General features: G+C 43.1%; 1 protein-coding gene across 1 annotated transcript; it reads left to right on the forward strand.

The window, feature by feature from the left end:
• Positions 1-4,095: 4,095 nt before the first annotated feature.
• Positions 4,096-17,261, forward strand: glod5 (glyoxalase domain containing 5). Its single transcript, XM_067996993.1, has 4 exons — positions 4,096-4,223; positions 10,607-10,750; positions 15,862-16,017; positions 16,881-17,261. Exons 1-4 carry the CDS (start codon positions 4,164-4,166, stop codon positions 17,007-17,009), a joined length of 489 nt encoding a protein of 162 aa, XP_067853094.1. The 5' UTR covers positions 4,096-4,163; the 3' UTR covers positions 17,010-17,261.
• Positions 17,262-23,387: the final 6,126 nt, after the last annotated feature.

The following is a 23,387-nucleotide window of genomic DNA, read 5'->3' on the forward strand; positions in this document are numbered from 1 at the left end:
TTTGACCTCTTGGCCACCTCCTGTTGCTCTCCCCTCCTCTCTCTGTTCTTTCTTGTAATTGCCAGTCTTATATAAGGGGCTTTTGCAGCCTGCCCATGTGATGAAGAGTCACACATGAGACATTAGCCTATCTTTTTGCTTCAGATGCTGATTGACATGCTGTGCATTTTCAGCATTTCCTATTTTAATTTCAGATTTCCAACATTCATGGTTTTCTTTTCTATACTTATTATTGTTTCCTTTATTGGACTTTCTACATAGAATTACATAGAATTTTACAGGACAGGAACAGGTCATTCGGCCCAACAGGTCTATGCCAGTGTTTATGCTCCATATGAGCCTCCTCCAACCTTACTTCAGCTCACCCTATCAACATAACCTTCTATTCCTTTCTCCCTCATATACTTATCTAGCTTCCCCTTAAATGCATCTAAGCTAATTTCCTCAACCACTCCATGTGGTAGTGAGCTCCACATTCTCACCACTCTCTGCATAGAGAAGGTTCTCCTGAATTCCTTATTGGATTTATTAGTGACTATCTTATATTTATGGCCCCGAGGTTTGGACTCCCTATTAGCAGAAACATCTTCTCTACATCTACCCTATCAAACCCCTTCATAATTTTAAAGACCTCTATCAGGTCACCTCTCAGTCTTCTCTTTTATAAAGAGCCCCAGCCTCTTCTCTTTTTCTAGAGAAAAGTGCCCCAGCCTGTTCAGAATTTCCTGGTAGTTGTACCCTCTCAGTTCTGGTATCAACCTTGTAAATATTTTTTGCACCTTCTCCAGTGCTTCTATATCCTTTTTGTAATATGGAGGCCAGAACTGTGCACAGTACTCTAAGTGTGCTCTATCCAAGGTTTAACATAACTTCTCTGCTTTTGAGTTCTATTCCTCTAGCAATGGACCCCAGTGCTTTGTTTGCACTTTTTATGGCTTTGTTAACTTGTGTTGCTACTTTTAATGATTTGTGAATCTGCACCACTAGATCCCTTTGTGCATCTACCCCATTTAGATTCTTATTTTCCATATTCTTCCTACTAAAATGCACCACCTTACACTAACATGGTCATTGTATATGTTTGTTTATCATGTTTTGCTTGTTCAACAAAGCACCTCAACATAAAATATTTAAGAAAAATAAATGCTTTCTGTTAATCCAACAAAAGCAATTAAATTATAGTTTTCTCAAAGGGATAGTCATGTTAAGGGGAAACCATAACCTTGAGTTAAAGCAGCTAAAGGGTTAAGGTACTTGTTGGTGTGTGAAAAGGCAAAAAACAGGAACAAAGCAGAACTTCTTCCCAAAGAATAAAGTCACTCCTTGCATGGAGTTATTACAAAAATGTAACCTTTACACATAAATCAGGTCCAGGGACATTCCTTCCTAGTTACGACACTAAATCAAAGCCTAATATCACAGTAATAAAGCAACTCAAATAATGGGAGTGGGTTCTTTATTTTAATATTAACCACTAAAAATGTAAAATAAAATGAAGGGTTTACATTTGTTTGCCCAATCATCCCTTTATCCTCATTCATTTTCTTTTATTTTGATTAACTATTCTTTTTTAAAAAAAATTATGCCATTCTAACAATTCCACTATTCATTTTCATTGATTAACAAACACTTTTTCTTCCATTAGTTTCTGAATGTCTTGGGTCCTACTGTTCACATTGAAGGTCAGATCCACATTGCAAATCAAATTTTGGTTAGAAAACAGCTCCTTAGGATGTTTTTCAGCAAGTTGAGGGACAGACTATCGCCTAACACTGGAGCAGTTGAGAAATTGCAGATGAAAAGAAATGGCGAAACAGTGTTTATCACACATACCAGGGATTTAAAGGCCTGATTTTAACTCTGGGCATGAATCGGACAGGCGGGGGACAGGGCGAGCAGGAAGCCCTCATGACATCACCAGTATGATCCCCAGGAGATTTTAATTCCCATTTTAATATGACTGACGAGCTGCTTACCGAATCACGGCGGGCATCGGGCAACCTACATTCATGTGTAATCAAGGAGTCAGATTAGTGCTCGGATGTTTCATTTCACTGGGAATTCATAGGAACACAGGCACATAGGAACAGGAGTAGGCCATTCAGCCCCTCGAGCCCGCACCGCCATTTGATAAGATCATGGCTGATCTGTGATCTAACTCCATATACCTGCCTTTGGCCCATATCCCTTAATACCTTTGGTTGCCAAAAAACTATCTATCTCAGATTTAAAATTAGCAATTGAGCTAGCATCAATTGCCGTTTGTGGAAGAGAGTTCCAAACTTCTACCACCCTTCTAATCTCACTCCTGAAAGGTCTGGCTCTAATTTTTAGACTGTGCCCCCTACTCCTAGAATCCCCAACCAGCAAAAATAGTTTCTCTCTATCTATCCTATCTGTTCCCCTTAATATCTTATAAACTTCAATCAGATCACTCCTTAACCTTCTAAACTCTAGAGAATACAACCCCAATTTGTGTAATCTCACCTCGTAACTTAACCCTTGAAGTCCGGGTATCATTCTAGTAAACCTACACTGCACTCCCTCCAAGGCCAATACGTCCTTCCGAAGGTGCGGTGCCCAGAACTGCTCACAATACTCAAGGTGCGGTCCAACCAGGGTTTTGTATAGCTGCAGCATAACTGCTGCCCCCTTGTACTCTAGTCCTCTAGATATAATGGCCAGCATTCAATTAGCCTTCTTGATTATTTTCTGCAACTGTTCATGACACTTCAATGATCTATGTACCTGAACCCCGAAGTCCCTTTAGACATCCACTGTTTTTAACTTTTTACCATTTAGAAAGTACCCTGTTCTATCCTTTTTTTGGTCCAAAGTGGATGACCTCACATTTGCCTACATTGAATTCCAATTGCCACAATTTTGCCCATTCACCTAATCTATCAATATACCTTTGTAATTTTATGTTTTCATCTACACTGCTTACAATGCCACCAATCTTTGTGTCATCGGCAAACTTAGATATCAGACTTTCTATGCCTTCATCTAAGTCGTTAATAAATATTGTGGATAATTGAGGCCCCAAGACAGATCCCTGTGGGACTCCACTAGTCACATCCTGCCAAATGTGAGTACCTACCCATTATCCCTACTCTCTGTTGCCTTTTGCTCAGCCAACTTCCTAACCAAGTCTGTACTGTTCCCTCGATTCCATGGGCTTCTATCTTAGCTAACAGTCTCTTATGTGGGACTTTATCAAATGCCTTCTGGAAGTCCATATAAATAACATCCATTGACATTCCCCTGACCACTACTTTAGTCACCTCTTCAAAAAATTCAATCAGGTTTATCAGGCACGACCAACTTTTCACAAATCCATGCTGGCTCTCTCTCAATTCAAAACTGATACCTCCAGCAATGCCCTTACCAGGAACTACAGATACCCTACCACAGTGTAAATGTAATCTCATTACCTAAAGCAAATTTAAGAGAAGGAAATGATGTTTAAATTAATCTTCTTCAAACAGAGTTATGGGATCTTTTACAGCCACCTGAGAGGCCATTGGTTTATTGCATCATCCAAAAGACATCACCTCTGACAGTGCAGCACTCCCTCAGTACTGCACCAAAGTTCAGCCTAGATTATGAGCTGCAATCTCTGGAGTGGGACTTGAACTCATGACCTCCTGACTCAGAGGCCAGAGTGCTACCATTGAGGCAAGGCTAGCACCAAGCCATGGATTAGGAAGTCATAAAAATTCATAAGTCACCAAAAATAGGAAAAACTGACTTCATTTCATTTGTGCCAGATTACCTGGCATTATGGGGCAAACGCTGAATTCGTTTTTTAGATTTCTTCTGGATTTCCCTTCATTCTATTTAAAGTACCATGTGCTCTCAGACCTAGTTCTGTACAGGTATTGCTATTGAAACAAAAGGGTTTCTGAAGAAGCGAGGATTGTTCTGTAAACTGATAGTTGACGAAACAAGGTGTGTGAAAGTGCAATCAAAGTTGGTAACTGGAAAGTTTTTATTGATCTTTAGCCTGGAGCTTGGGGAAGGAATGGGAGCCGCCCGCCTCAGTACTTTTCACTGCCGCGAGATACAGGGACTAACCCGGCTCTGATATTGGAGGAAATCCGGTCACATTCAGTTTCGATTCAGGAAGTAGCCCCGAGCTCCAGCAATTTAACTTAGGGGAAATGGCGCTTTTAAAGAGTTTGCTTTCCACAGGATTCCGTTGTCACGGTGTTTACCGTCAGGTAAATTTATCTCAATTTAATATAAAAAATATTGAGCATAAAGAAATCCGACCCTGGCCCGAGCGGTTTTACTGAGCTCTTCACACCTGTACATCAGAGCACGGCCCCGCCGGCTCCGGGACAACACAATCCTCGGTCCCGATCCCGGGTTTGAGGCCACTCTGTTGTGAGTGTAATCCTAATCCCGGGTATGAAGTCACCATTGACAATGCAAATCCAGGATTGGGGCCACTCTATTTGCAGTGGAATCCACTCCTGGGTTTGGAGTCACGTTTTACCAATAGAGCCATAGGGGAGTTTGTTGAATAAGGAAAGAAGTCAGAATCTTGGGCTGTGGGAAAGGAGTGAGGAAGGGGCACTGGGAGTGGCCTGTGCTACTCGGAGAGAGTGGAAGAGAACAAGGGAACAGCCTGGATTCTCCTCTGGTTAGCGGGTTTGTGATGGGGTGGTCCTAATGGCTGTCAATGTGAAACCACCACGAAATGGTCGCTATTTCCACCCAGAACCTTCATTGGCCATGCAGGGCCGTTTGGAGATCAAGAACTGCATTCGTTGGTTTAACAAGGGAGGGAGGAAAATAGATGGTCTTCTCTCCCTCCATTGGAAAAACTGGCTTACAACCAGTGCCGGAGAGGACCACCACAATGGAAGATCTGAAGTCTACAGGAAAAGGAATTTGTCTAACCTCTGGGCAGACAGACAAGAGAGCCTGTGGAGAGGGTGAGGTTGGAGGTGAACTGGCAGCTGAAGGTTGAAGAAGGCAGGGCAAAGCTCATTAATATTCCTCTCAGCTTCATGTGCCTTCTAAAAGAATTGCTATGCCCTCACACTCAGCAACAAGTTCTTCAGGGGGTAGTATCATTGTCAGTGCAGCTAAACAAGCTTCTTTGACTTTCACTTCATCGGAATGCCGTGCAGAGAGAGGCTAGCCACTCTGACCACACTTTCTGTGAAACAGCCACCAACACTCTCAGATTAGCAATTCCAGTCACTTAATTACCAACTACATCATGGCATCTTACCCGTGAAAGCACCAGCACAGAGACACTCACAAGGGATTACTTAGTGAGTCAGAAGGGTTGACGCAGGATGAAGCCCTGAGCACTGGAGAGAATGATGACTGCACTTGGCTGAGCAGCCAGTGGACCCAAATCCCAAGGGCCCAGACTTCAAAAGATTAATGATAAGGGAGCTTATATCTCATGTGGAGGCAGTGCAGATGGTTTCCACGCATTCCACGGTTCAGAAGATGGATCAGTGGGAGGAATCCACTACCTGCATCTGCAATTTATTGCAGAAAGTATTTCATGACCTGCAGAACACTGGAAACTGACAGCACAGAAGATTGCTGCAGCATCAAGGCTCCAGGAAGAGTTTATGAAAATATTGTTGGCCCCTGGAGTGGCAGCCACCACTGCTTCTATAGATGCCTTTAGCAGGATAATGTTGTAGGGCTTGGAAGAGCTGATTGGGACTATTTGACGTGTGATGATACTGACCAGTAGGACCTCCTGAGTCTTCTGCCCCACATCAGTGGGCTACAAGGTGTGGGTGCAGATGTTGCTGTCTGGACAATAGCAGTGAGCCTGCTTCCTTGAGGCCCCCTCTAATACCTCACAGAGGTGAGGTGAGAGTGACTGCCCTTGACATCAAGGCAGCATTTGACCGAGTGTGGCACCAAGGAGCCCTCATTAAAATTGAAGTCAATGGGAATCAGGGGGAAAACTCTCCAGTGGCTTGAGTCATACCTAGCACAAAGGAAGATGGTAGTGGTTGTTGGAGGCCAATCATCTCAGCCCCAGGACATTGCTGCAGGAGTTCCTCAGGGCAGTGTCCTAGGCCCAACCATCTTCAGCTGCTTCATCAATGACCTTCCCTCCATCATAAGGTCAGTAATGGGGATGTTCGCTGATGATTGCACAGTGTTCAGTTCCATTCGCAACCCCTCAAATAATGAAGCAGTCCCAGCCCGCATGCATCAAGACCTGGACAACATCCAGGCTTGGGCTCATAAGTGGCAACTAACATTCGCGCCAGGCAAGTGCCAGGCAATGACCATCTCCAACAAGAGAGAGTCTAACCACCTCCCCTTGACATTCAAAGGCATTACCATCGCCGAATCCCCCACCATCAACATCCTGGGGGTCACCATTGACCAGAAACTTAACTGGACCAGCCATATAAATATTGTGGCTACGAGAGCAGGTCAGAGGCTGGGTATTCTGCAACGAGTGACTCACCTCCTGACTCCCCAAAGCCTTTCCACCATCTACAAGGCACAAGTCAGGAGTGTGATGGAATACTCTCCACTTGCCTGGATGAGTGCAGCTCCAACAACACTCAAGAAGCTCGACACCATCCAGGACAAAGCAGCCCGCTTGATTGGCATCCCATCCACCACCCTAAACATTCAATCCCTTCACCACCGGCGCACTGTGGCTGCAGTGTGTACCATCCACAGGATGTACTGCAGCAACTCGCCAAGGCTTCTTCGACAGCACCTCCCAAACCCGCGACCTCTACCACCTAGAATGACAAGAGCAGCAGGCACATGGGAACAACACCAGCTGCACGTTCCCGTCTAAGTCACACGCCATCCTGACTTGGAAATATATTGCCGTTCCTTCATCGTCGCTAGGTCAAAATCCTGGAACTCCCTTCCTAACAGCACTGTGGGAGAACCTTCACCACACGGACTGCGGCGGTTCAAGAAGGCGGCTCTTCACCACCTTCTCAAGGGCAACAAGGAATTGGCAATAAATGCCGGCCTCGCCACCAACGCCCACATCCCATGAACGAATAATTAAAAAAATTGTTTTTGGAGGTCTCCTATGCTTGAATACTAGGACAAGGGGACATAGCCTAACATTTAGAGCCAGGATGTGCAGGAGTGAAGTTAGAAAACACTTCCAAATGCAAAGGGTGGGAAAAGTTTGGAATGCTCTTCTGCAAACGGCAATTGATGTTAGCTCAATTGTGAATTCTAAATCTTCGATTGATAGATTTCTGAGAACCAAGGGTATTAAGGGATATGGGGCTAAGGCAGATATATGGAGTTAGGTCACAGGTCCAGCATGATCTCATGGAGTGGCAGAACATGCTCGAGGGGCTAAATTCCACTGCCACTTGCTGCCTCATGTTATGTGCCACCTTCTTCTGCAAGAAAGCGGGACGTGTGTCTGGGTAATGTGCCTGTCATAGTTAAATAGCTGCCAGCGTGTGTGGCCTGTGAGTTGTGGGTGGGTGGCTTGAAACAGTGGTAATGTGTAAGGGTGAGAGGAAGCATCTGATTGGGAGAATTGTTTACTGATGGAAAGAGTTTGTTGGTATGGGGGTGTAGTGCATGGAGCAGTGGATGCGGCAAGTGGTGTAGTTGGTAGGAGATGCCACTTTACAGTGGACCTCACTCACCTTGATCACTCGTGTCAAAGCATTGAACTTCTTCCTGCTCAACATCCATGTTCGTGGTGCTGTGCATCTGGCATTGACTTCGTCCCCCGCTGCCTCCCACTGCCTTTTGGCCATATGTTTGGAGGGCTCTTGCCCCCCTTCCCCTTCCCCCCCACCGTGGATACTTGATGTCCCTCCTTCTGGCCAGGTTCGGGGGGTCTCCAGGAGAATTCACGCAAGGAGGCCCAGCCGTTAAGATCGACCAGGCCTCCACGTCCGCGGACTCCCCTGGTGTGCCACTCTCTTCCGAGCTCATGCGAACCATACCCGCACCCGTTTCCCCCCCTCCCCCTTTAAAATCGAGCCCATATTCTCTCTGCTTTATCTCCAGCTGAATTGCTGCTGGATTCGCCCTGTCTTACAAACGCTCACATCCACATGGTGTGCCCTTTGGCTGCAGCTGACCCATTTCCTGGTTTGCTTTCTGTCACACGGTCGCTTTCCTTCACATGGACCTAAATCCTTCTACACTTATTAGGGCAGCTTTGTTATGAAAGAGTTTAACCAGATCATAACAGTTTTGTTTCACTGCTGGACAGTGAGGTTTATAATGGATATGCTGTATCCAAAGCTGGGATTCAAACCTCAGTTCAGTTCCCTGCTCCATAGCTAAATCTTTTGCTCTACATTACTTCACTTAACAGCAGTTTGGGCAGTGGGTTCCTGAAGATTCAAAACTCACTGGGGGTTAAATTGGTTAACCCCCGAAAACGGGCGCTGGGATCGTGGTGCATGTTTAACCCATGCCCGGTCGTCGAGATGCAGGCAGCATGTAACATTTATGCTGCTTGGTGCTTCCAGTAATTCCTGCATGCAACCAGCGATACCTGGGCTGTTGGGTGGCTGCTCACCAGCAGGGGACCCAGATATCGGGAGTGGCTAGTACCACTTAAAGGCAGCCTGCACCTCTTAAAGACATGTGCACCCTAGGCAATGGGAGGCAGTAGGGGACGAGGTCAATGCCAGGAGCGTGGCACCACGAGCATGGATGCAGTTCAGTGCTTTGACATCAGTGGTCAGGTGTGTGAGTTCAACCGTCAAGTGGCATATCCTACCAACTGCACCACTAGCCACACCCACTGCTCCATGCACTACACCTCCTGTCACCCACCTACCAACTAACTCTTTCAACCAGTACTCAACTCTTTCAATTAGATGCTTCATCTCACCCACACACATTACCACTGTTGCAAGCTGCACACCCACAACTCACAGGTCACACACACCGGCAGCTGTTCAACCATGACAGCCACATCTCCCAAACATCTTGCAGGACATTCACCGACACATGTCCTGCTCTCTTGCAGGAGAAGGTGGTGCATAACAGGAGGCAGCAAGTGGCAGTAGCGTCATGGAACATGAACCTGCAGAATGACAGTATCCCTGTCCCACCCCTGCCACTCCGCCAGTGCCCTTGCTGTTGCCGTCAGCTAGCCAGCCCACTCCCTGTAGAGTATTGAAACTTTATTATTAGAACATAAAAAGATAGGAACAGGAATAGGCCATTTCGCCCCTCCTGCCTGTTCCTCCATTCAGTGAGATCATGGTTCATCTGTGACTTAACTCCATATACCTGCCTTAGCCTCATATCCCTTAATACCTTTGGTTAAGAAAAATCTATCAATCTCAGACTAAAATTAACAATTGAGCTAGCATCAGTTGCAGTTTGCAGAAGAGAGATCCAAACTTCTACCCTTTACGTGTAAAAGTGTTTCCTAACTTCACTCTTGAAAGTCGTGGCTCTAATTTTGAGGCTATGTCCCCTAGTCCCAGTATTCAAGTATAGGACAGCTCCAAAAACAGGTACAAATGCATCAGCAGCCAGAAGCAATAATCCAGCAAGTAACCTGTAAATCCTGCATGATCCCTTTAAATAGCACTGGTGGGGTGAGTGGGGGGAGGGGGGGTCCTCCATGCCATTTACGACCTGTTCAGCTATTCAAGGTTAAGACAGTGCATTGGCTGGAGCGTGGAGTTCCAATACAGCAGCGTTCCCTTTAAATTAGCGTTGTACACTGAGACTTACTAGCTGCATTTGAAGACAACATTATTGAAAAATGGGGATGCACTTTCATGATGCTGGGCATCACACTTTAGGAAGGACATCAAGGCCCTAGAGAGGGTGCAGAGGAGATTTACAACAATAGTACCAGGGATGAAAAACTTCAGTTATGTGGAGAGACTGGAGAAACTGGGGTTGTTCTCCTTAGAACAGAGAGGGTTTAGGGGAGATTTGATAGAGGTGTTCAAAATCATGAAAGATTTTGACAGTAAATAAGGAGAAACTGTTTCCATTAGCAGAAGGGTTGGTAACCAGAGGACGCCGAGTTAACGTGATTGGTAAAAGAACCAGAGGCGACATGAGGAAAACATTTTTTAAGCAGCGAGTTGTTATGATCTGGAATGCACTGCCTACGGGTGGTGGAAGCAGGTTCAGTTGTAACTTTCAAAAGGTTTATACTTGAAGGAAAAAAATTTGCAGGGCTATCGGGAAAAAGTAGTAGGGACTAATTGGATAGCTCTACCAAAGAGCCGGCACAGGCACGATGGACCAAATGGCCTCCCTCTGTGCTATATTATTTTATGATTCTATGATTTAGGTCATAATCTCCCCACTTCACATGCTGCCAGCGTTCGTTAGATGCACGTGCGCAAACGCCTTTACCAATATGGCGTCCTGTGCATGTCATGCCGAAAGCGTGCGCACACATCTCGGCGCCATTTTCGGGGCTTTGGATTCCGCGTAGCACCTACACAACGGGTGCTATCCGGCCCAATTTAGCCCCCACTGTCACAAGGATGCTTAGAGTAATTGAACATAGCTACTGTACAGGCCAACTTATTCTCCGTATCTAAGGTGGGAAATGGTATACTGAAGCACAGCTTTACCAAAGCAAGTTTGTAAATTTCTTTTTAATATATATATTTTATAGAGCTTGATCCAGTTCACTCAGAAAAACACTACCTCACCAGTCCAGATCAAAGGATTGGATCACCTCGTTCTGACAGTAAAGAACATTGAGGTTACTGTGGCGTTCTACTCTCAAACTTTAGGGATGGAAGTTGTCACTTTCAAGGTAAAATCACACTTCTTCATCTTTACTCAGTTTCCCTTTTTTTGTACAAACACTAGATTTCCCCATAACAACTCTTGACTCTTTCTAAAGTCAAATATATCCAGAATTGAAAACTTTTTCCAAATTTAGGGAGGCTAGTCTAACAGTTCTCTCTTGGAAATATTTTTGTTAGGCCAGAGTATTAAGGGTTATGGAACCAAGGTGGGTAGATGGAGTTAAGATAGAGATCAGCCATGATCTAATTGAATGGCGCAACAGCCTCGTGGGACTGAATGGCCTACTCCTGTTCCTATGTTATATGGTAGGTGATCCTTCTCTAGAATCTAGCCTTCAACCTCTCGCTTTCCCTCTCTTTTTCTCAAGCGCACACACTCTCCCATTTTTTTTTGCAATTTTTCTTGTTTCTATCGATATGATTATGGTCAGTGCTTCTTTGTAATTTCTCCTCTTGTTCATCATTCTTTTCTAGTACCTCAATACTATGGAATCCCTTCCTCCTAGCACTCTCGAGCTTTTAAATCTCAAGCTAGGTTTCATCTAATAACTACTAAACTAGTCTTTTCAATGTTGATGGTCTCCTGCATTGTGGGCCTTGGTCCTTCATCTAGGCTTGTCAATTAAAAAAGCTGTATATACATTATTTGTAGTAATTATTTTCTTACCCCTCCCCAGTGTTGATACAATTTCTCATTATAGGACTTTCCCCTGTCAGGAGCTGGTTTCTGTCAATGTTTTTCTGTGGCTGGCTGAAGACAAGGTTAAGGTGAAGTGAGACAACCAGTCACAGTTGTTCATAGATCCCCCTAAATATGGACTTCCTGATTTTTAGTTCCATGCATTGATGTGGAGATGCTGGTGATGGACTGGGGTGGACAAATGTAAGGAATCTTACAACACCAGGTTATAGTCCAACAGTTTTATTTGAAAATCACAAGCTTTCGGAGCTTACCTCCTTCGTCACTCACTCACCTGACGAAGGAGGTAAGCTCCGAAAGCTTGTGATTTTCAAATAAAACTGTTGGATTATAACCTGGTGTTGTAAGATTCCTTACATAGTTCCATGCAGTGCTCCTTTCCATTGCTTGGTAGCAAACTGTTGTTAGCCTTCCTCTGATAGACTGCAACTGTGTCATTCATATTTGGTGCTCTCTGGTTGAATTTCTTACTAACTTGAAAAAAATGCAGCGGCCCTGAATTTCCTTGGAGCCAGCGGCAAACCTGCAACAGATTACTGGGCAGACAATGACTGGTGGTGATGGGCATTGGGCAAGATCTGGGAAAATAGAGTTTCTGCTCCGAAGACCATGGAGAGGGAGTTCCCACTGGGGTTGGGGACAGGCAGAAGTTCCATCTGCCCCTGGAACCCTGATGTCTAAAAAGGAGGTGTCGTCATCCACTGGACTTCCCAATGCCTGTGCCTCTTCTGTCCCAAATGAACTCGATATCAGCATCTCGTTCAATGAAATAGTGTAAGTGGGGTCCACAGGAGTGTTCCAGGCCAGGGTCATGCACTGGAACACTCCAGAAGATAAAAGACAGCCAAATTAAAATGGGCCCTGTTATAAAGTGGGTTGATTTCACTCTGTTGATCTTTTAAGCGGGTCCTGTTGGCTTTGGCCACATCCAGCAGGAAATCGCTGCCCTCCACTCCCTCCCGCTCCCGGGCACCTGCCTATTTTATGTAAATGACCTGACTCTGAAAGTTCTTGTATGGTCTGTCTCCCAGCCCACCAACTCCGCACAATTCCCACTCTGCCCTAGTTACAGCAGCGAAGCAGGATCGCAGATATTCAGCAACATTATTTCTGCCAATACCGAGCTTCATGGTAATAATATTTATATATTAATCCTATGAGTACTGAACGTTCTGTGTACATTTTGTTTCTGAAAAGATACACAAAAATAATTATTTTGGAACTTTCTAATCCTCAATGTTTCAATATTATTATATGAACATAAGAGCTTTTAGAAGCAGGAAAATGTTCAGCAAGCCCGACCCTTTTTCATAGGCAAGTCGCAGTTCTCCACCTTTGCACCATAGCCCTCCAACCATTGTCTCTTCAGAAATTCATCTAATTGTCTCTTGAACTCATTTATAGGAGGCACTTTTAACCCAACCCGCCCGACAGGATCGGGAGTAACAATGGTTTTACACCCCGTCCAATTTTACTTTCCATTAAAGTCAGTGGAGAGTAATATTGGGCGGGGTGTCAAACCAGCATGCAACCCGATCCTTTGGCTTTCCCGCCTGGCGAGTAAATTTAAAATTACCCCTATATTGTATGCTTCAATAATACTTCCTGCCAACTTATATCACAACTGTGTGATATCTTACTCCTAATTTAGTTCGAACTTGTGTCCCCTGCCATTTGTACATTACTATCGTGAACAATCTGTCTGAATCAACAGTTAGTTCCCTTAATAATCCTGAAAACTTTAATTATAGCTAGCAATTTATAGTGCATATATGCATCCACTCCCTAAACCAGTCTCCCATCTCCAATCATGTCTTTCTGGGGCTTAAATGCAGGCATCAATCTCAAAGCAATGCTCCAAATCTTTCCCTGACATCAGAGACAACGCTAAAATAAATGTCTACATATTTGCGTACGTTACGTCTGCTTTCCTGCATCTCTGTATTTCCCATGACAAACCTTCATTCAAAGAAAGAAAGAAACTTTCATGACCTCAGGTCATCCCAAAGCGTTTACAACCAATGAAGTACTTTTGAAATGTAGTCATAAGAAATAGGAGCAGGAGTAATCCATACGACCCCTCGTGCTTGCTCTCCCATTCAATAACATCATGGCTGATCTATCTCAACTCCACTTTCCCACCCTATCGCCATATCCCTTGTTTCCCTTAGTGTCCAAAAATCTATCGATCTCAGTCTTCAATATATTCAACAACTGAGCATCCGCAGCCCTATGGAAGAGAGAATTCCAAAGACTCATAACCCTCTGAGTGAAGAAATTTTTCCTCATCTCAGTCCTAAATAGTCGACCCCTTAACTTGAGACTATAACCCCTGGTTCTAGACTCTCCAGCCAGGGGAAACAGCCTCTCAGCATCTACCCTGTCAAGCCCTCTCAGAATTTTATATGTTTCAATGAGATCATCTCTCATTCTTCTAAATTCCAGAGAATATAGACCCATTCTACACAATCTCTCCCTATTGGACAACCCTCTCATTCCAGGAATCAATCTAGGGCAAGTATATCCTTCCTTACGTAAGGAGCCCAAAACTGTACACAGTACACCTGGTGTGGTCTCACCAGAGCCCTACATAATTGCAGCAAGATCTCCTTACTCTTATACTCCAATCCTCTTGCAATAAAGGCTAACATACCATTTGCCTTCCTAATTGTTTGCTGTACCTGCATGTTAACTTTCTGTGATTCTTGTACAAGGACACCTAAATATCTCTGACTACCAACATTTCTTAGTGTCTCACCTTTTAAAAAATATTCTGCTTTTCTTTTCTTCCTACCAAGATGGATAATTTCAAATTTCCCCACATACTCCATCTGCCAACGTATTTCCCACTCACTTAATTTGTCTATATCCCTTTGCAGCCTCTTTGCGCCCTCCTCACAGCTTACTTTCCCACCTAGCTTTGTATTATCAGCAAACTTGGATACGTTACATTCGGTCCCCATATCTAAGTCATTGATTATATATTGTAAACAGCTGAGGCCCAAGCACTGATCCTTGCGGTACCCCACTAATTATAACCTGCCAACGCGAAAATGACCCGTTTATTCCTACTCTCTTTTCTGTCCGTTAACCAATCCTCAATCCACGCTAATATATTACCCTCAACCCCATGAGCTCTAATCTTGTGTAACAACCTCTTGTGTGGCACCTTATCGAATGCCTTTTGAAATTCCAAATGTACCACATCCCCTTATCTATCCTGCTGGTTATACCCCCAAAAAACTCTAATAGATTCGTCAAACATGATTTCCCTTTCGTAAAACCATGTTGACTCTGCCTAATCATATTATGATTTTCTAAGTACCCTGTTACTACGTCCTTAATAATAGATTCTAGCATTTTCCCTACTACTGATGTCAGGCTAACTGGCCTATAGTTGCCTGTTTTCTCTCTCCTTCCTTGCTTGAATGATGGGGTTACATTTGCTACCTTCCAATCCCCAGGGACCGTTCCAGAATTCCCTAGATTTTAGAAGATCAAAACTAATGCATCCACTATCTATGCAGCACCTCTTTTAAAACCCTAAGATGTAGGTCATCAAGTCCAGGGTATTTGTCGGCTGTTAGTCCCATTAATTTCTCCAGTACTTTTTCTTTACTAATCTTAATTACTTTAAGTTCCTCACTTTCATTAAACACTTGGTTCCCCACTATTTCTGGTATGTTTTTTGTGTCTTCTACTGTGAAGACAGATACAAAATATTTGTTTAACGTCTCTGCCATTTCCTTATTCCCCATTATAATTTCTCCTGTCTCTGTCTCTAAGAGACCCTCATTTATTTTCGCTAATCTCTTCCTATTTATATACTTGTAGAAGCTCTTACAATCTGTTTTTATATTTCTTGCTAGTTTACTCTCGTATTCAATTTTCTCCCTCTCTATCAATTTCTTGGTCGTTCTTTGCTGCTTCTAAAACCCTCCCAATCATCAGGTCACCATAGTTACCTTTGTAATGTAGGAAGCGTGGCAGCCATTTTGCACACAGCAAGGTCTCACAAACAGCAATGAAATAGATGACCAAATGATCTGTTTTAGGTGTTGGTTGAGGGATCAATGTTGGCCAAGACACCAGGAGAACTCCCCTGCGCTTCTTGGAATTGTGCCATAAGATCTTTACTGACTACCTGAGAGGGAAGACAGGGCCTTAGTTTAACGTCTCATCCGAAAGTCGGCACCACCCAACAGTACAGCACTCCCTCAGTACTGCATTGAAAGTGCCTGGCTACATTATGTGCTCAAGTACCTGGAATATGACTTGAACCCACAACCTTATGACTGGCGAGAGTGCTACCGTTGAGACAAGGTTGACACCTTTTTCTCTGAAAAGATTAAAAGAAAATGTTTTTTCAAGAATGCTGGTAAATATATCTGTATGATGATGCACCTCTTACAACAGGGCAACCGCAAAGCACTCTGCTTTGGGAATCAGAAATTCAACTTGCATGAAATTGGGAAGGAATTTGAGCCAAAAGCGCACAAACCTACAGCAGGATCCATAGATCTTTGTTTGATTACAAACACACCAGTCAGTAGAGTGATTGAACATCTTAAGGTTAGTCAAACAGTATTTAATGTGTGTGAAGGAAACCCATTCTGACATAGGAGAACCTGATTACTCAAAGTCTCTAGGAGATGCTTTAAAATGTTAAATAGTTATAAGTACAGATATTTGGGAGAATGTTTCCTTTACCATGAAATCCACTCAGCAAATCAGGAGCTAGAGTTCTTGTGTGTGCTGTTTTTTGAGTGAACACTCCAGAGATTTTGATAATGTAAACCAAACAGCAAAAGTCTTGTTTTTAAATTAGAAATCTTTTTTTTTCACTTATCTGCCTCTTATGAGGTGGAGGCATTAGTTAGTAAGGTGTGCAATGAATTGTCATCAGCAGGAAAGCAAACATCAGAAATAAAGTTACAATCCTACCCTATCCGAACCACTGAGCTGTTCTTGTTTGGTTTTGGAAGCTCTAATAGGAATAGAAGTAACACACTGAAAAGTTCACCATTTTACTGTTCTGTCAATGTGGACATGTTGCAGAATCACTCATGATAAATGTCCAATGATAGTGAAGTGTTTCAAAGTCCCGGTGAAAGCAGGAAGCCTACCAAATATTATTCCTGATATAATGAAATTTTGCTGTGACAAACATGATTTAATTTTATGATGCTTATGCTATACGAAGATGAAAGTTCTTCAGTAGTTGTAATTGTACAGGTTTGAGCCTTGTTTCTAATATTCTCACTTCTACTCATCCTATATATCAAATTGAATACAAATTTATAGGAAGTGAGATGTGAATTCACTTAATGAGCAGCTTAGATAATGAACATTCTGCTGTGTTTGTCATTGTCCTATTGTGGCTTCTTAATGATGATGATAATGACCCCCAGTGGTTCTTGATGTTTTGTATACAGATATGTGGAGTTCAGATTGAAGAAGGTCCTATTGAGCGAACTGGTGCAGTGGGTCCTATCACCTCAGTCTACTTCAGAGATCCAGACAATAATTTGATTGAAGTTTCCAATTACCATTCTGACCAATAGTGAACACAACAGCGTTTATAGTTAAAATGTATATGAGGACCAAAACTACAAAGATAAGATGATTCTAGCTATTCAATAATATGGGTGCAATAATGGTATAAACACTGCAGTGCTGTGGTAAGGCAAGAAAATTTACTGTATAATGTACAGTTTGAAGTGCCTTCAAGGTGATGGCAAGTAGATAATTTTGAATTTTGAATATTCAATATTTGTTGAGCACATTTGTATCTTTCAATAAAAGAATAAAAAATGTGATCTTTAAAATTACTTAACAAGACACTGAAAGGACTGATAAATATATACACAATAGCTCAAACATCTATCATCTTCTGAAGATTGACAAATGACAATTAGGTACTATTTAATCTCCATTATTAAAAAGTGTATGATCTATCAATCAAATTCAATAAATGTGTCTGACTGGCACAATAAGTTAATACACCATCTTCTTGCTTCTGAGATTTGAATCATAAGAACATAAGAAATAGGAGCAGGAGTAGGCCATATGGCCCCTCAAGACTGCTCCACCATTCAATAAGATCATAGCTGATCTTCGACCTCAACTCCACTTTCCCGCCCAACCCCCATATCCCTTGATTCCCTTAGAGTCCGAAAATCTATCGATCTCAGCCTTGAATATACTCAATAACTGAGCATCCACAGCCCTCTGGGTAGAGAATTCCAAAGATTCACAACCCTCAGAGTGAAGAAATTTTTCCTCATCTCAGTCCTAAATGGCTGACCCCTTATCTTGAAACTATGATGCCTGGTTCTAGACTCTCCAGCCAGGGGAAACAGCTTCTCAGCATCTACCCTGTCAGGCCCCCTCAGAATCTTGCATGTTACAATGAGATCACCTCTCATTCTTCTAAACTCCAGAGAATATCGACCCATTCTACTCAATCTCTCCTCATAGGACAACCCTCTCATCCCAGGAATCAATCTAGTGAACCTTTGTTGCACCCCCTCTAAGGCAAGTATATCCTTCCTTAGGTAAGGAAACCAAAACTGTACACAGCATTCCAGGTGTGGTCTCACCAAAGCCCTATATAATTGCAGCAAGACTTCCTTACTCGTGTACTTCAACCCCCTTGCAATAAAGGCTAACATATCATTTGCCTTCCTCATTGCTTGCTGTATCTGCAGGTTAACTTTCTATGATTCATAGAATCATATAATGGTTACGGCGCAGAAGGAGGCCATTCGGCCGATTGAGCCCACGCCAGCTCTCTGCAAGAGTAATCCAGCCTGTCCCACTCCACATTTCTTAGTGTCTCACCTTTTAAAATATATTCTGCTTTTCTATTCTTCCTACCAAAGTGGATAATTTCATATTTTCCCCCATTATACTCCATCTACCAACTTCTCGCCCACTCACTTAACCTGTCTATATCCCTTTGCAACCTCTTTGCGTCCTCCTCACAGCTTACATTCCCACCTAGCTTTGTATTGCCAGCAAACTTGGATACATTACACTCGGGCCCCTCATCTAAGTCATTCATATATATTGTAAACAGCTGAGGCCCAAGCACTGATCTTTGTGGCACCTCACTAGTTACAACCTGCCAACCCGAAAATGACCCGTTTATTCCTTCTCTGTTTTCTGTCTGTTAACCAATCCTCAATCCATGCTAATATATTACCCCCAATCCCATGAGCCCTAATCTTGTGTAACAACCTCTTGTGTGGCCCCTTCTCAAATGCCTTTTGAAATTCTAAATATACTACATCCACTTGTTTCACCTTATCCTGCTAATTACACCTTCAAAAAACTCTAATAGATTTGTGAAACACGATTTCCCTTTCATACAATCGTGTTGACTCTGCCTAATCCTATTATGATTTTCTAAGTAACCTGTTACTATGTTGTTAATAATAGAGTCTAGTATTTTCCCTACTACTGATGTCAGGCAAACTGGCCTACAGTTCCCTACCTTCTCTCTCCCTCCTTTCTTGAATAGCGGGGTTATATTTGCTACCTTCCAATCCATGGGGTCCGTTCTAGAATCTAGGGAATTCTGGAAGATCAAAACTAATGCATTCTCTATCTCTTTAGCCACCCTTTTTAAGACTAGGATGTAGGCCATCAGTTCCAGGGAATTTATCGCCTTCAAACTGATGCGATACAAATCTCCCCAAAGGATGATTGGTTTGGCAAATTGAAATGTTCACAAAATTGTTGGAACAGAATAGTTTATCTGACTGGAAAGGCATTCAGTTCACCAGGTCATCTGCCAGAGAACAGTAGCCAAAAAGCCCCTACGCCTGAAGATTTGCTGGATGGGGAGAAGAAAATCAAATGCACATGCAGCTGAACATAAACAACATATAAATGTAATTTTCATCCGCCAGTCTATGGGCCTTGGGCATTCTGCTGCTGCTCTCGAAGCTCTCTGAGCAGCTAGCCTGATAGTCTGATAGGCCAAACTTGGCTGAAGCTGGGTCTGGATGGGCGCAACGCTCTTTAGGTGCACTGCACATGTCCAGCACCAGGACAGAGAGGACCAGGAAAATTGGCTAATTTCCAGAAACTGCTCAATTTAAAACCACTAACTGAGGCTTAGCCTTGTTGCTCCCTCGCAATGTGCATTTACAAAACATTACAACAGTGACTACACTTTAAAAGTAATTAATTGACTGTGAACTGCTTTGGAATGTCCTGAGGACCTGAAAGTTGTTATATCAATCCGAGTTTGTTTGTTTGTTCTTTTAATGTAGAGTTGGTGTGAAGCCCCGCTATCATTGTGTAAATGCACCTTCAGTTATCCACCGTTCTTCCATAAGTTTCGTTTGATAAATTTTAAGCAGCCGCAGAGTGGTAGGGGGGTGGATGCAGGAGTGGGCTCTGGTCAACATTGACAAGTCACTGAGTACTCTGGAGAGGTTTCAGCCTCACAGTAGGCACCTCTCTTTCCTAAAGCCCTCATATGAGGACCTGGATTAAGCAGTTGGTGATGAGTAAGCCTGATACAAGCCGTTGGACTTTAACGTGTTAAATGGTAATATGGCTGACATGATACAAGGCTGCCCTGTGTAGGTCCTTTCGCCACATTGAAAGCCATCTTATAGCCAATGAGGAAATCTTGTAACTTGGGATGACAGTTACTGGAGAGTGTTACTTGGAGGTTGAGTATGAGAACATGTGCTCGTATATCCAGAGTTCAGTCCCTACCATGACTGGGTTGCAGAGAGACAAGCAGCTGCTGTTGAAGCCCTGCACCTTCAACCAAGTGACCACCATTCAATAGATTATATTGGGCCGGTACTTGCCCAGAGCGACATGGCAACGATCGCTGCAGCTCATGCGAATTAAATTAACAAATGTATTTACTGCGGGCTCTGTGGCATCGATTGCGTGATTTTTAACTTTTAAAGAATTGTGCGCTATCAACTCAGCCTCTGAACAGGGTAAGTTGATGCGCATGGAACAATCTGTGAGAATAGAAGACATGCCCACAAAATCTGTTAGGACGAGAAGGCAAGCCCAGAAGCAGGCAAGCAAAGTTCATTCATTTTAAGTTAGTATTCTGGAAATCATTGTAAATCAAAATATATATTTTTTAGAAAAAGCCAAAGAAATAATTGAATTAAATTAAAGAGACAGAGGGAAAAGTTTAAAAAAAATTTTTTTTAATTTAAAAAAATTTCTTTTAATGACTAAAAGCTATTAAAATAAGGACTAATATGAGACACCACATTTTTAAAATTTAATTTTTAGTTGTTTTGCAGTCAATAAGACTAACTGCGCTTTTAAAACTTAGTTTAGACTTGGTATTTTTAAGTTTAACTTTTGGTGGCGTAATTAGTTTTTTAACGATTTCAATGATTGTAGTGTGCGATGGCCCTTTAACTCGCTGCTGTCAAATCGCCAGCGAACCAATAGGAGCAAGTTCACGATTTCCGCATTTTAGTGCCCATGTGCAAACGTGGGAACTTGCTCCTTCGATTCTCCATTAAAAATGGAGAGCGCTGTTGATCTCCTCCTTTATTTCGGGAGCAATTCCTGGCCCATTGTGTTTCATGCTGTGTTCAGGAGGAAGGTGGCAATCCAATCACACACCTTGTGGTGAATGTGCTGCTCATTGTGCTGCAGGAGCTGTCCCCCTAGCTAGGGCTCAAATCCACGCTTGCTAGTTTTCTAGTGACCAGCTAGCGACTATTCTCTTTGAAGGGAGGGGAGGTCGTAAGTAAGATCTTTTTGGGGTTGAGGTAGCTCCAAGAAAGAGATGCCTGGCAATGGAAACTCAGCACAAAGTCTGTGAGATTCACTAATCTAATACCTGAACCAGGCAGGTCTGTAGTACTCCAACTAATGATTGAAGAGCTATCATGGCTTACTAATGGAAACTTGGAGGGGGAGACCCGTCAATGGGGAATGCATCTCACTTGGCTCCAGATAACTCTGCAAGCCAATGTCCCAATGCGTAGGATGGTCTAAGCTGGACAAGTAGCAGGCAACAGCTCTGGTAAATTGTGGAGTTTTCGCTGATTGAATTCGAACAGTATCCCTGTGCACATTTAAGGGTCCCTAAGCCTTGGCTCTGCCAACCCCACTCTAAGCCCTCTGGAGTTGGGTAAGTGGGATGTGTCCCTACAGGGGATTGTCTGCACCTAAAATGGGTTAAAGAGAAATCCTACAGGTGGGTGTAGATTTCTCAGTAGCTTCAATTGCAGACTATTAAACATGGTGATGGGTTTGCATTCTTGTCAGACACCTGGGTCACCAAAAAAAATAAATCTTTATGACTGACATCAAACACTTTCCATAGTCGTATTTAAATTGAAGTCCCAGTTGCTATTTGCAGTTTAGCAGAGTTCCAGTTTGACACCGACTTCAATGTCCTGTGAAGTTGTATTTGAAATTTGCTTTTGTACTAATAGGTTACTATCCAAAGAGTTGCATGAAATTCATTTGGCCACTAATTTAAAAAAGATGTTAACTTCCATTTTAAACAGTTAATACACACATTAAAATAGTGAACAGAGAAATTTCATATAAATATGTGAATGAGTTTCTTTTTTACTAACATCACAGCAACTTCAAACCCTCAGAATAAAAAAGAAACCCAAAGTTAAAATACCCATTATTTTTCAGTTAGAGTGAGAATTGATTCACCATTAAGATATAAATAATGTCAGGATTTTCCGATATGAACAATTAGTTAGTCGATTCCTTAACTTTTCTAAATTTTCTTGCTAATACCTGTTGAGTACACATATGTACAAATATTTAGATTTCTGATTTATATGTCAGAAACCCTGGTCTCAAAAGCCATTCCTTTCCTCAATAGTCACCTTTAAAACTTTCCAAGGAATGTTCATCATAAAAGATTAGTCTTCATTGCAAACTTTGATAATTGGAATAGCTGCTCATTCACACCTTGCCCATTTAGTGCACAGGTCTTTTAAGGTTTTCCAAGTACCTCTTAGAGAAATCATTAACAGATTTTGCAGATTTTTAAAATATATTCATTCATGAGATGTGGGCATCACTGGTGATGCCGGCATTTATTGCCCATCCCTAATTGCCCTTGAGAAGGTGGTGGTGAGCCGCCTTCTTGAACCGCTGCAGTCCGTGTGGTGAAGGTTCTCCCACAGTGCTGTTAGGAAGGGAGTTCCAGGATTTTGACCCAGCGACGAAGAAGGAACGGGGCGATATATTTCCAAGTCAGGATGGTGTGTGACTTGGAGGGGAATGTGTAGGTGGTGTTGTTCCCATGTACCTGCTGCTCTTGTCTTTCTAGGTGGTAGAGGTCACGGGTTTGGGAGGTGCTGTCGAAGAAGCCTTGGCGAGTTGCTGCAGTGCATCCTGTGGATGGTACACACTGCAGCCACAGTGCGCCGGTGGTGAAGGGAGTGGATGTTTAGGGTGGTGGATGGGGTGCCAATCAAGCGGGCTGCTTTGTCCTGGATGGTGTCGAGCTTCTGGAATGTTGTTGGAGCTGCATTCATCCAGGCAAGTGGAGAGTATTCCATCACACTCCTGACTTGTGCCTTGTAGATGGTGGAATGGCTTTGGGGAGTTAGGAGGTGAGTCACTCACCACATAATTCCCAGCCTCTGACCTGCTCTTGTCGCCACAGTATTTATATGGCTGGTCCAGATAAGCTTCTGGTCAATGGTGACCCCCAGGATGTTGATGGTGGGGAATTCGGCAATGGTAATGCCGTTGAATGTCAAGGGGAGATGGTTAGACTCTCTCTTGTTGGAGATGGTCATTGCCTGGCACTTGTCTGGCGCGAATGTTACTTGCCACTTATCAGCCCAAGCCTGGATGTTGTCCAGGTCTTGCTGCATGCGGGCTTGGACTGCTTCATTATTTGAGGGGTTGCAAATGGAACTGAACACTGTGCAGTCATCAGCGAACATCCCCATTTC

This window comes from Heptranchias perlo, chromosome 15, assembly GCF_035084215.1.
Source record: "Heptranchias perlo isolate sHepPer1 chromosome 15, sHepPer1.hap1, whole genome shotgun sequence".
NCBI lineage: Eukaryota > Metazoa > Chordata > Chondrichthyes > Hexanchiformes > Hexanchidae > Heptranchias > Heptranchias perlo.

What these genes read in the sequence shown, in the direction of transcription:
- glod5 (XM_067996993.1), top strand. Translation starts at nt 4,164, where the DNA reads ATGGCGCTTTTAAAGAGTTTGCTTTCCACAGGATTCCGTTGTCACGGT. An exon ending in TGGAAGTTGTCACTTTCAAG is followed by an intron (nt 10,751 to 15,861) that starts GTAAAATCACAC and finishes CTCTTACAACAG; the next exon opens with GGCAACCGCAAAGCACTCTG. An exon ending in GAGTGATTGAACATCTTAAG is followed by an intron (nt 16,018 to 16,880) that starts GTTAGTCAAACA and finishes TTTTGTATACAG; the next exon opens with ATATGTGGAGTTCAGATTGA.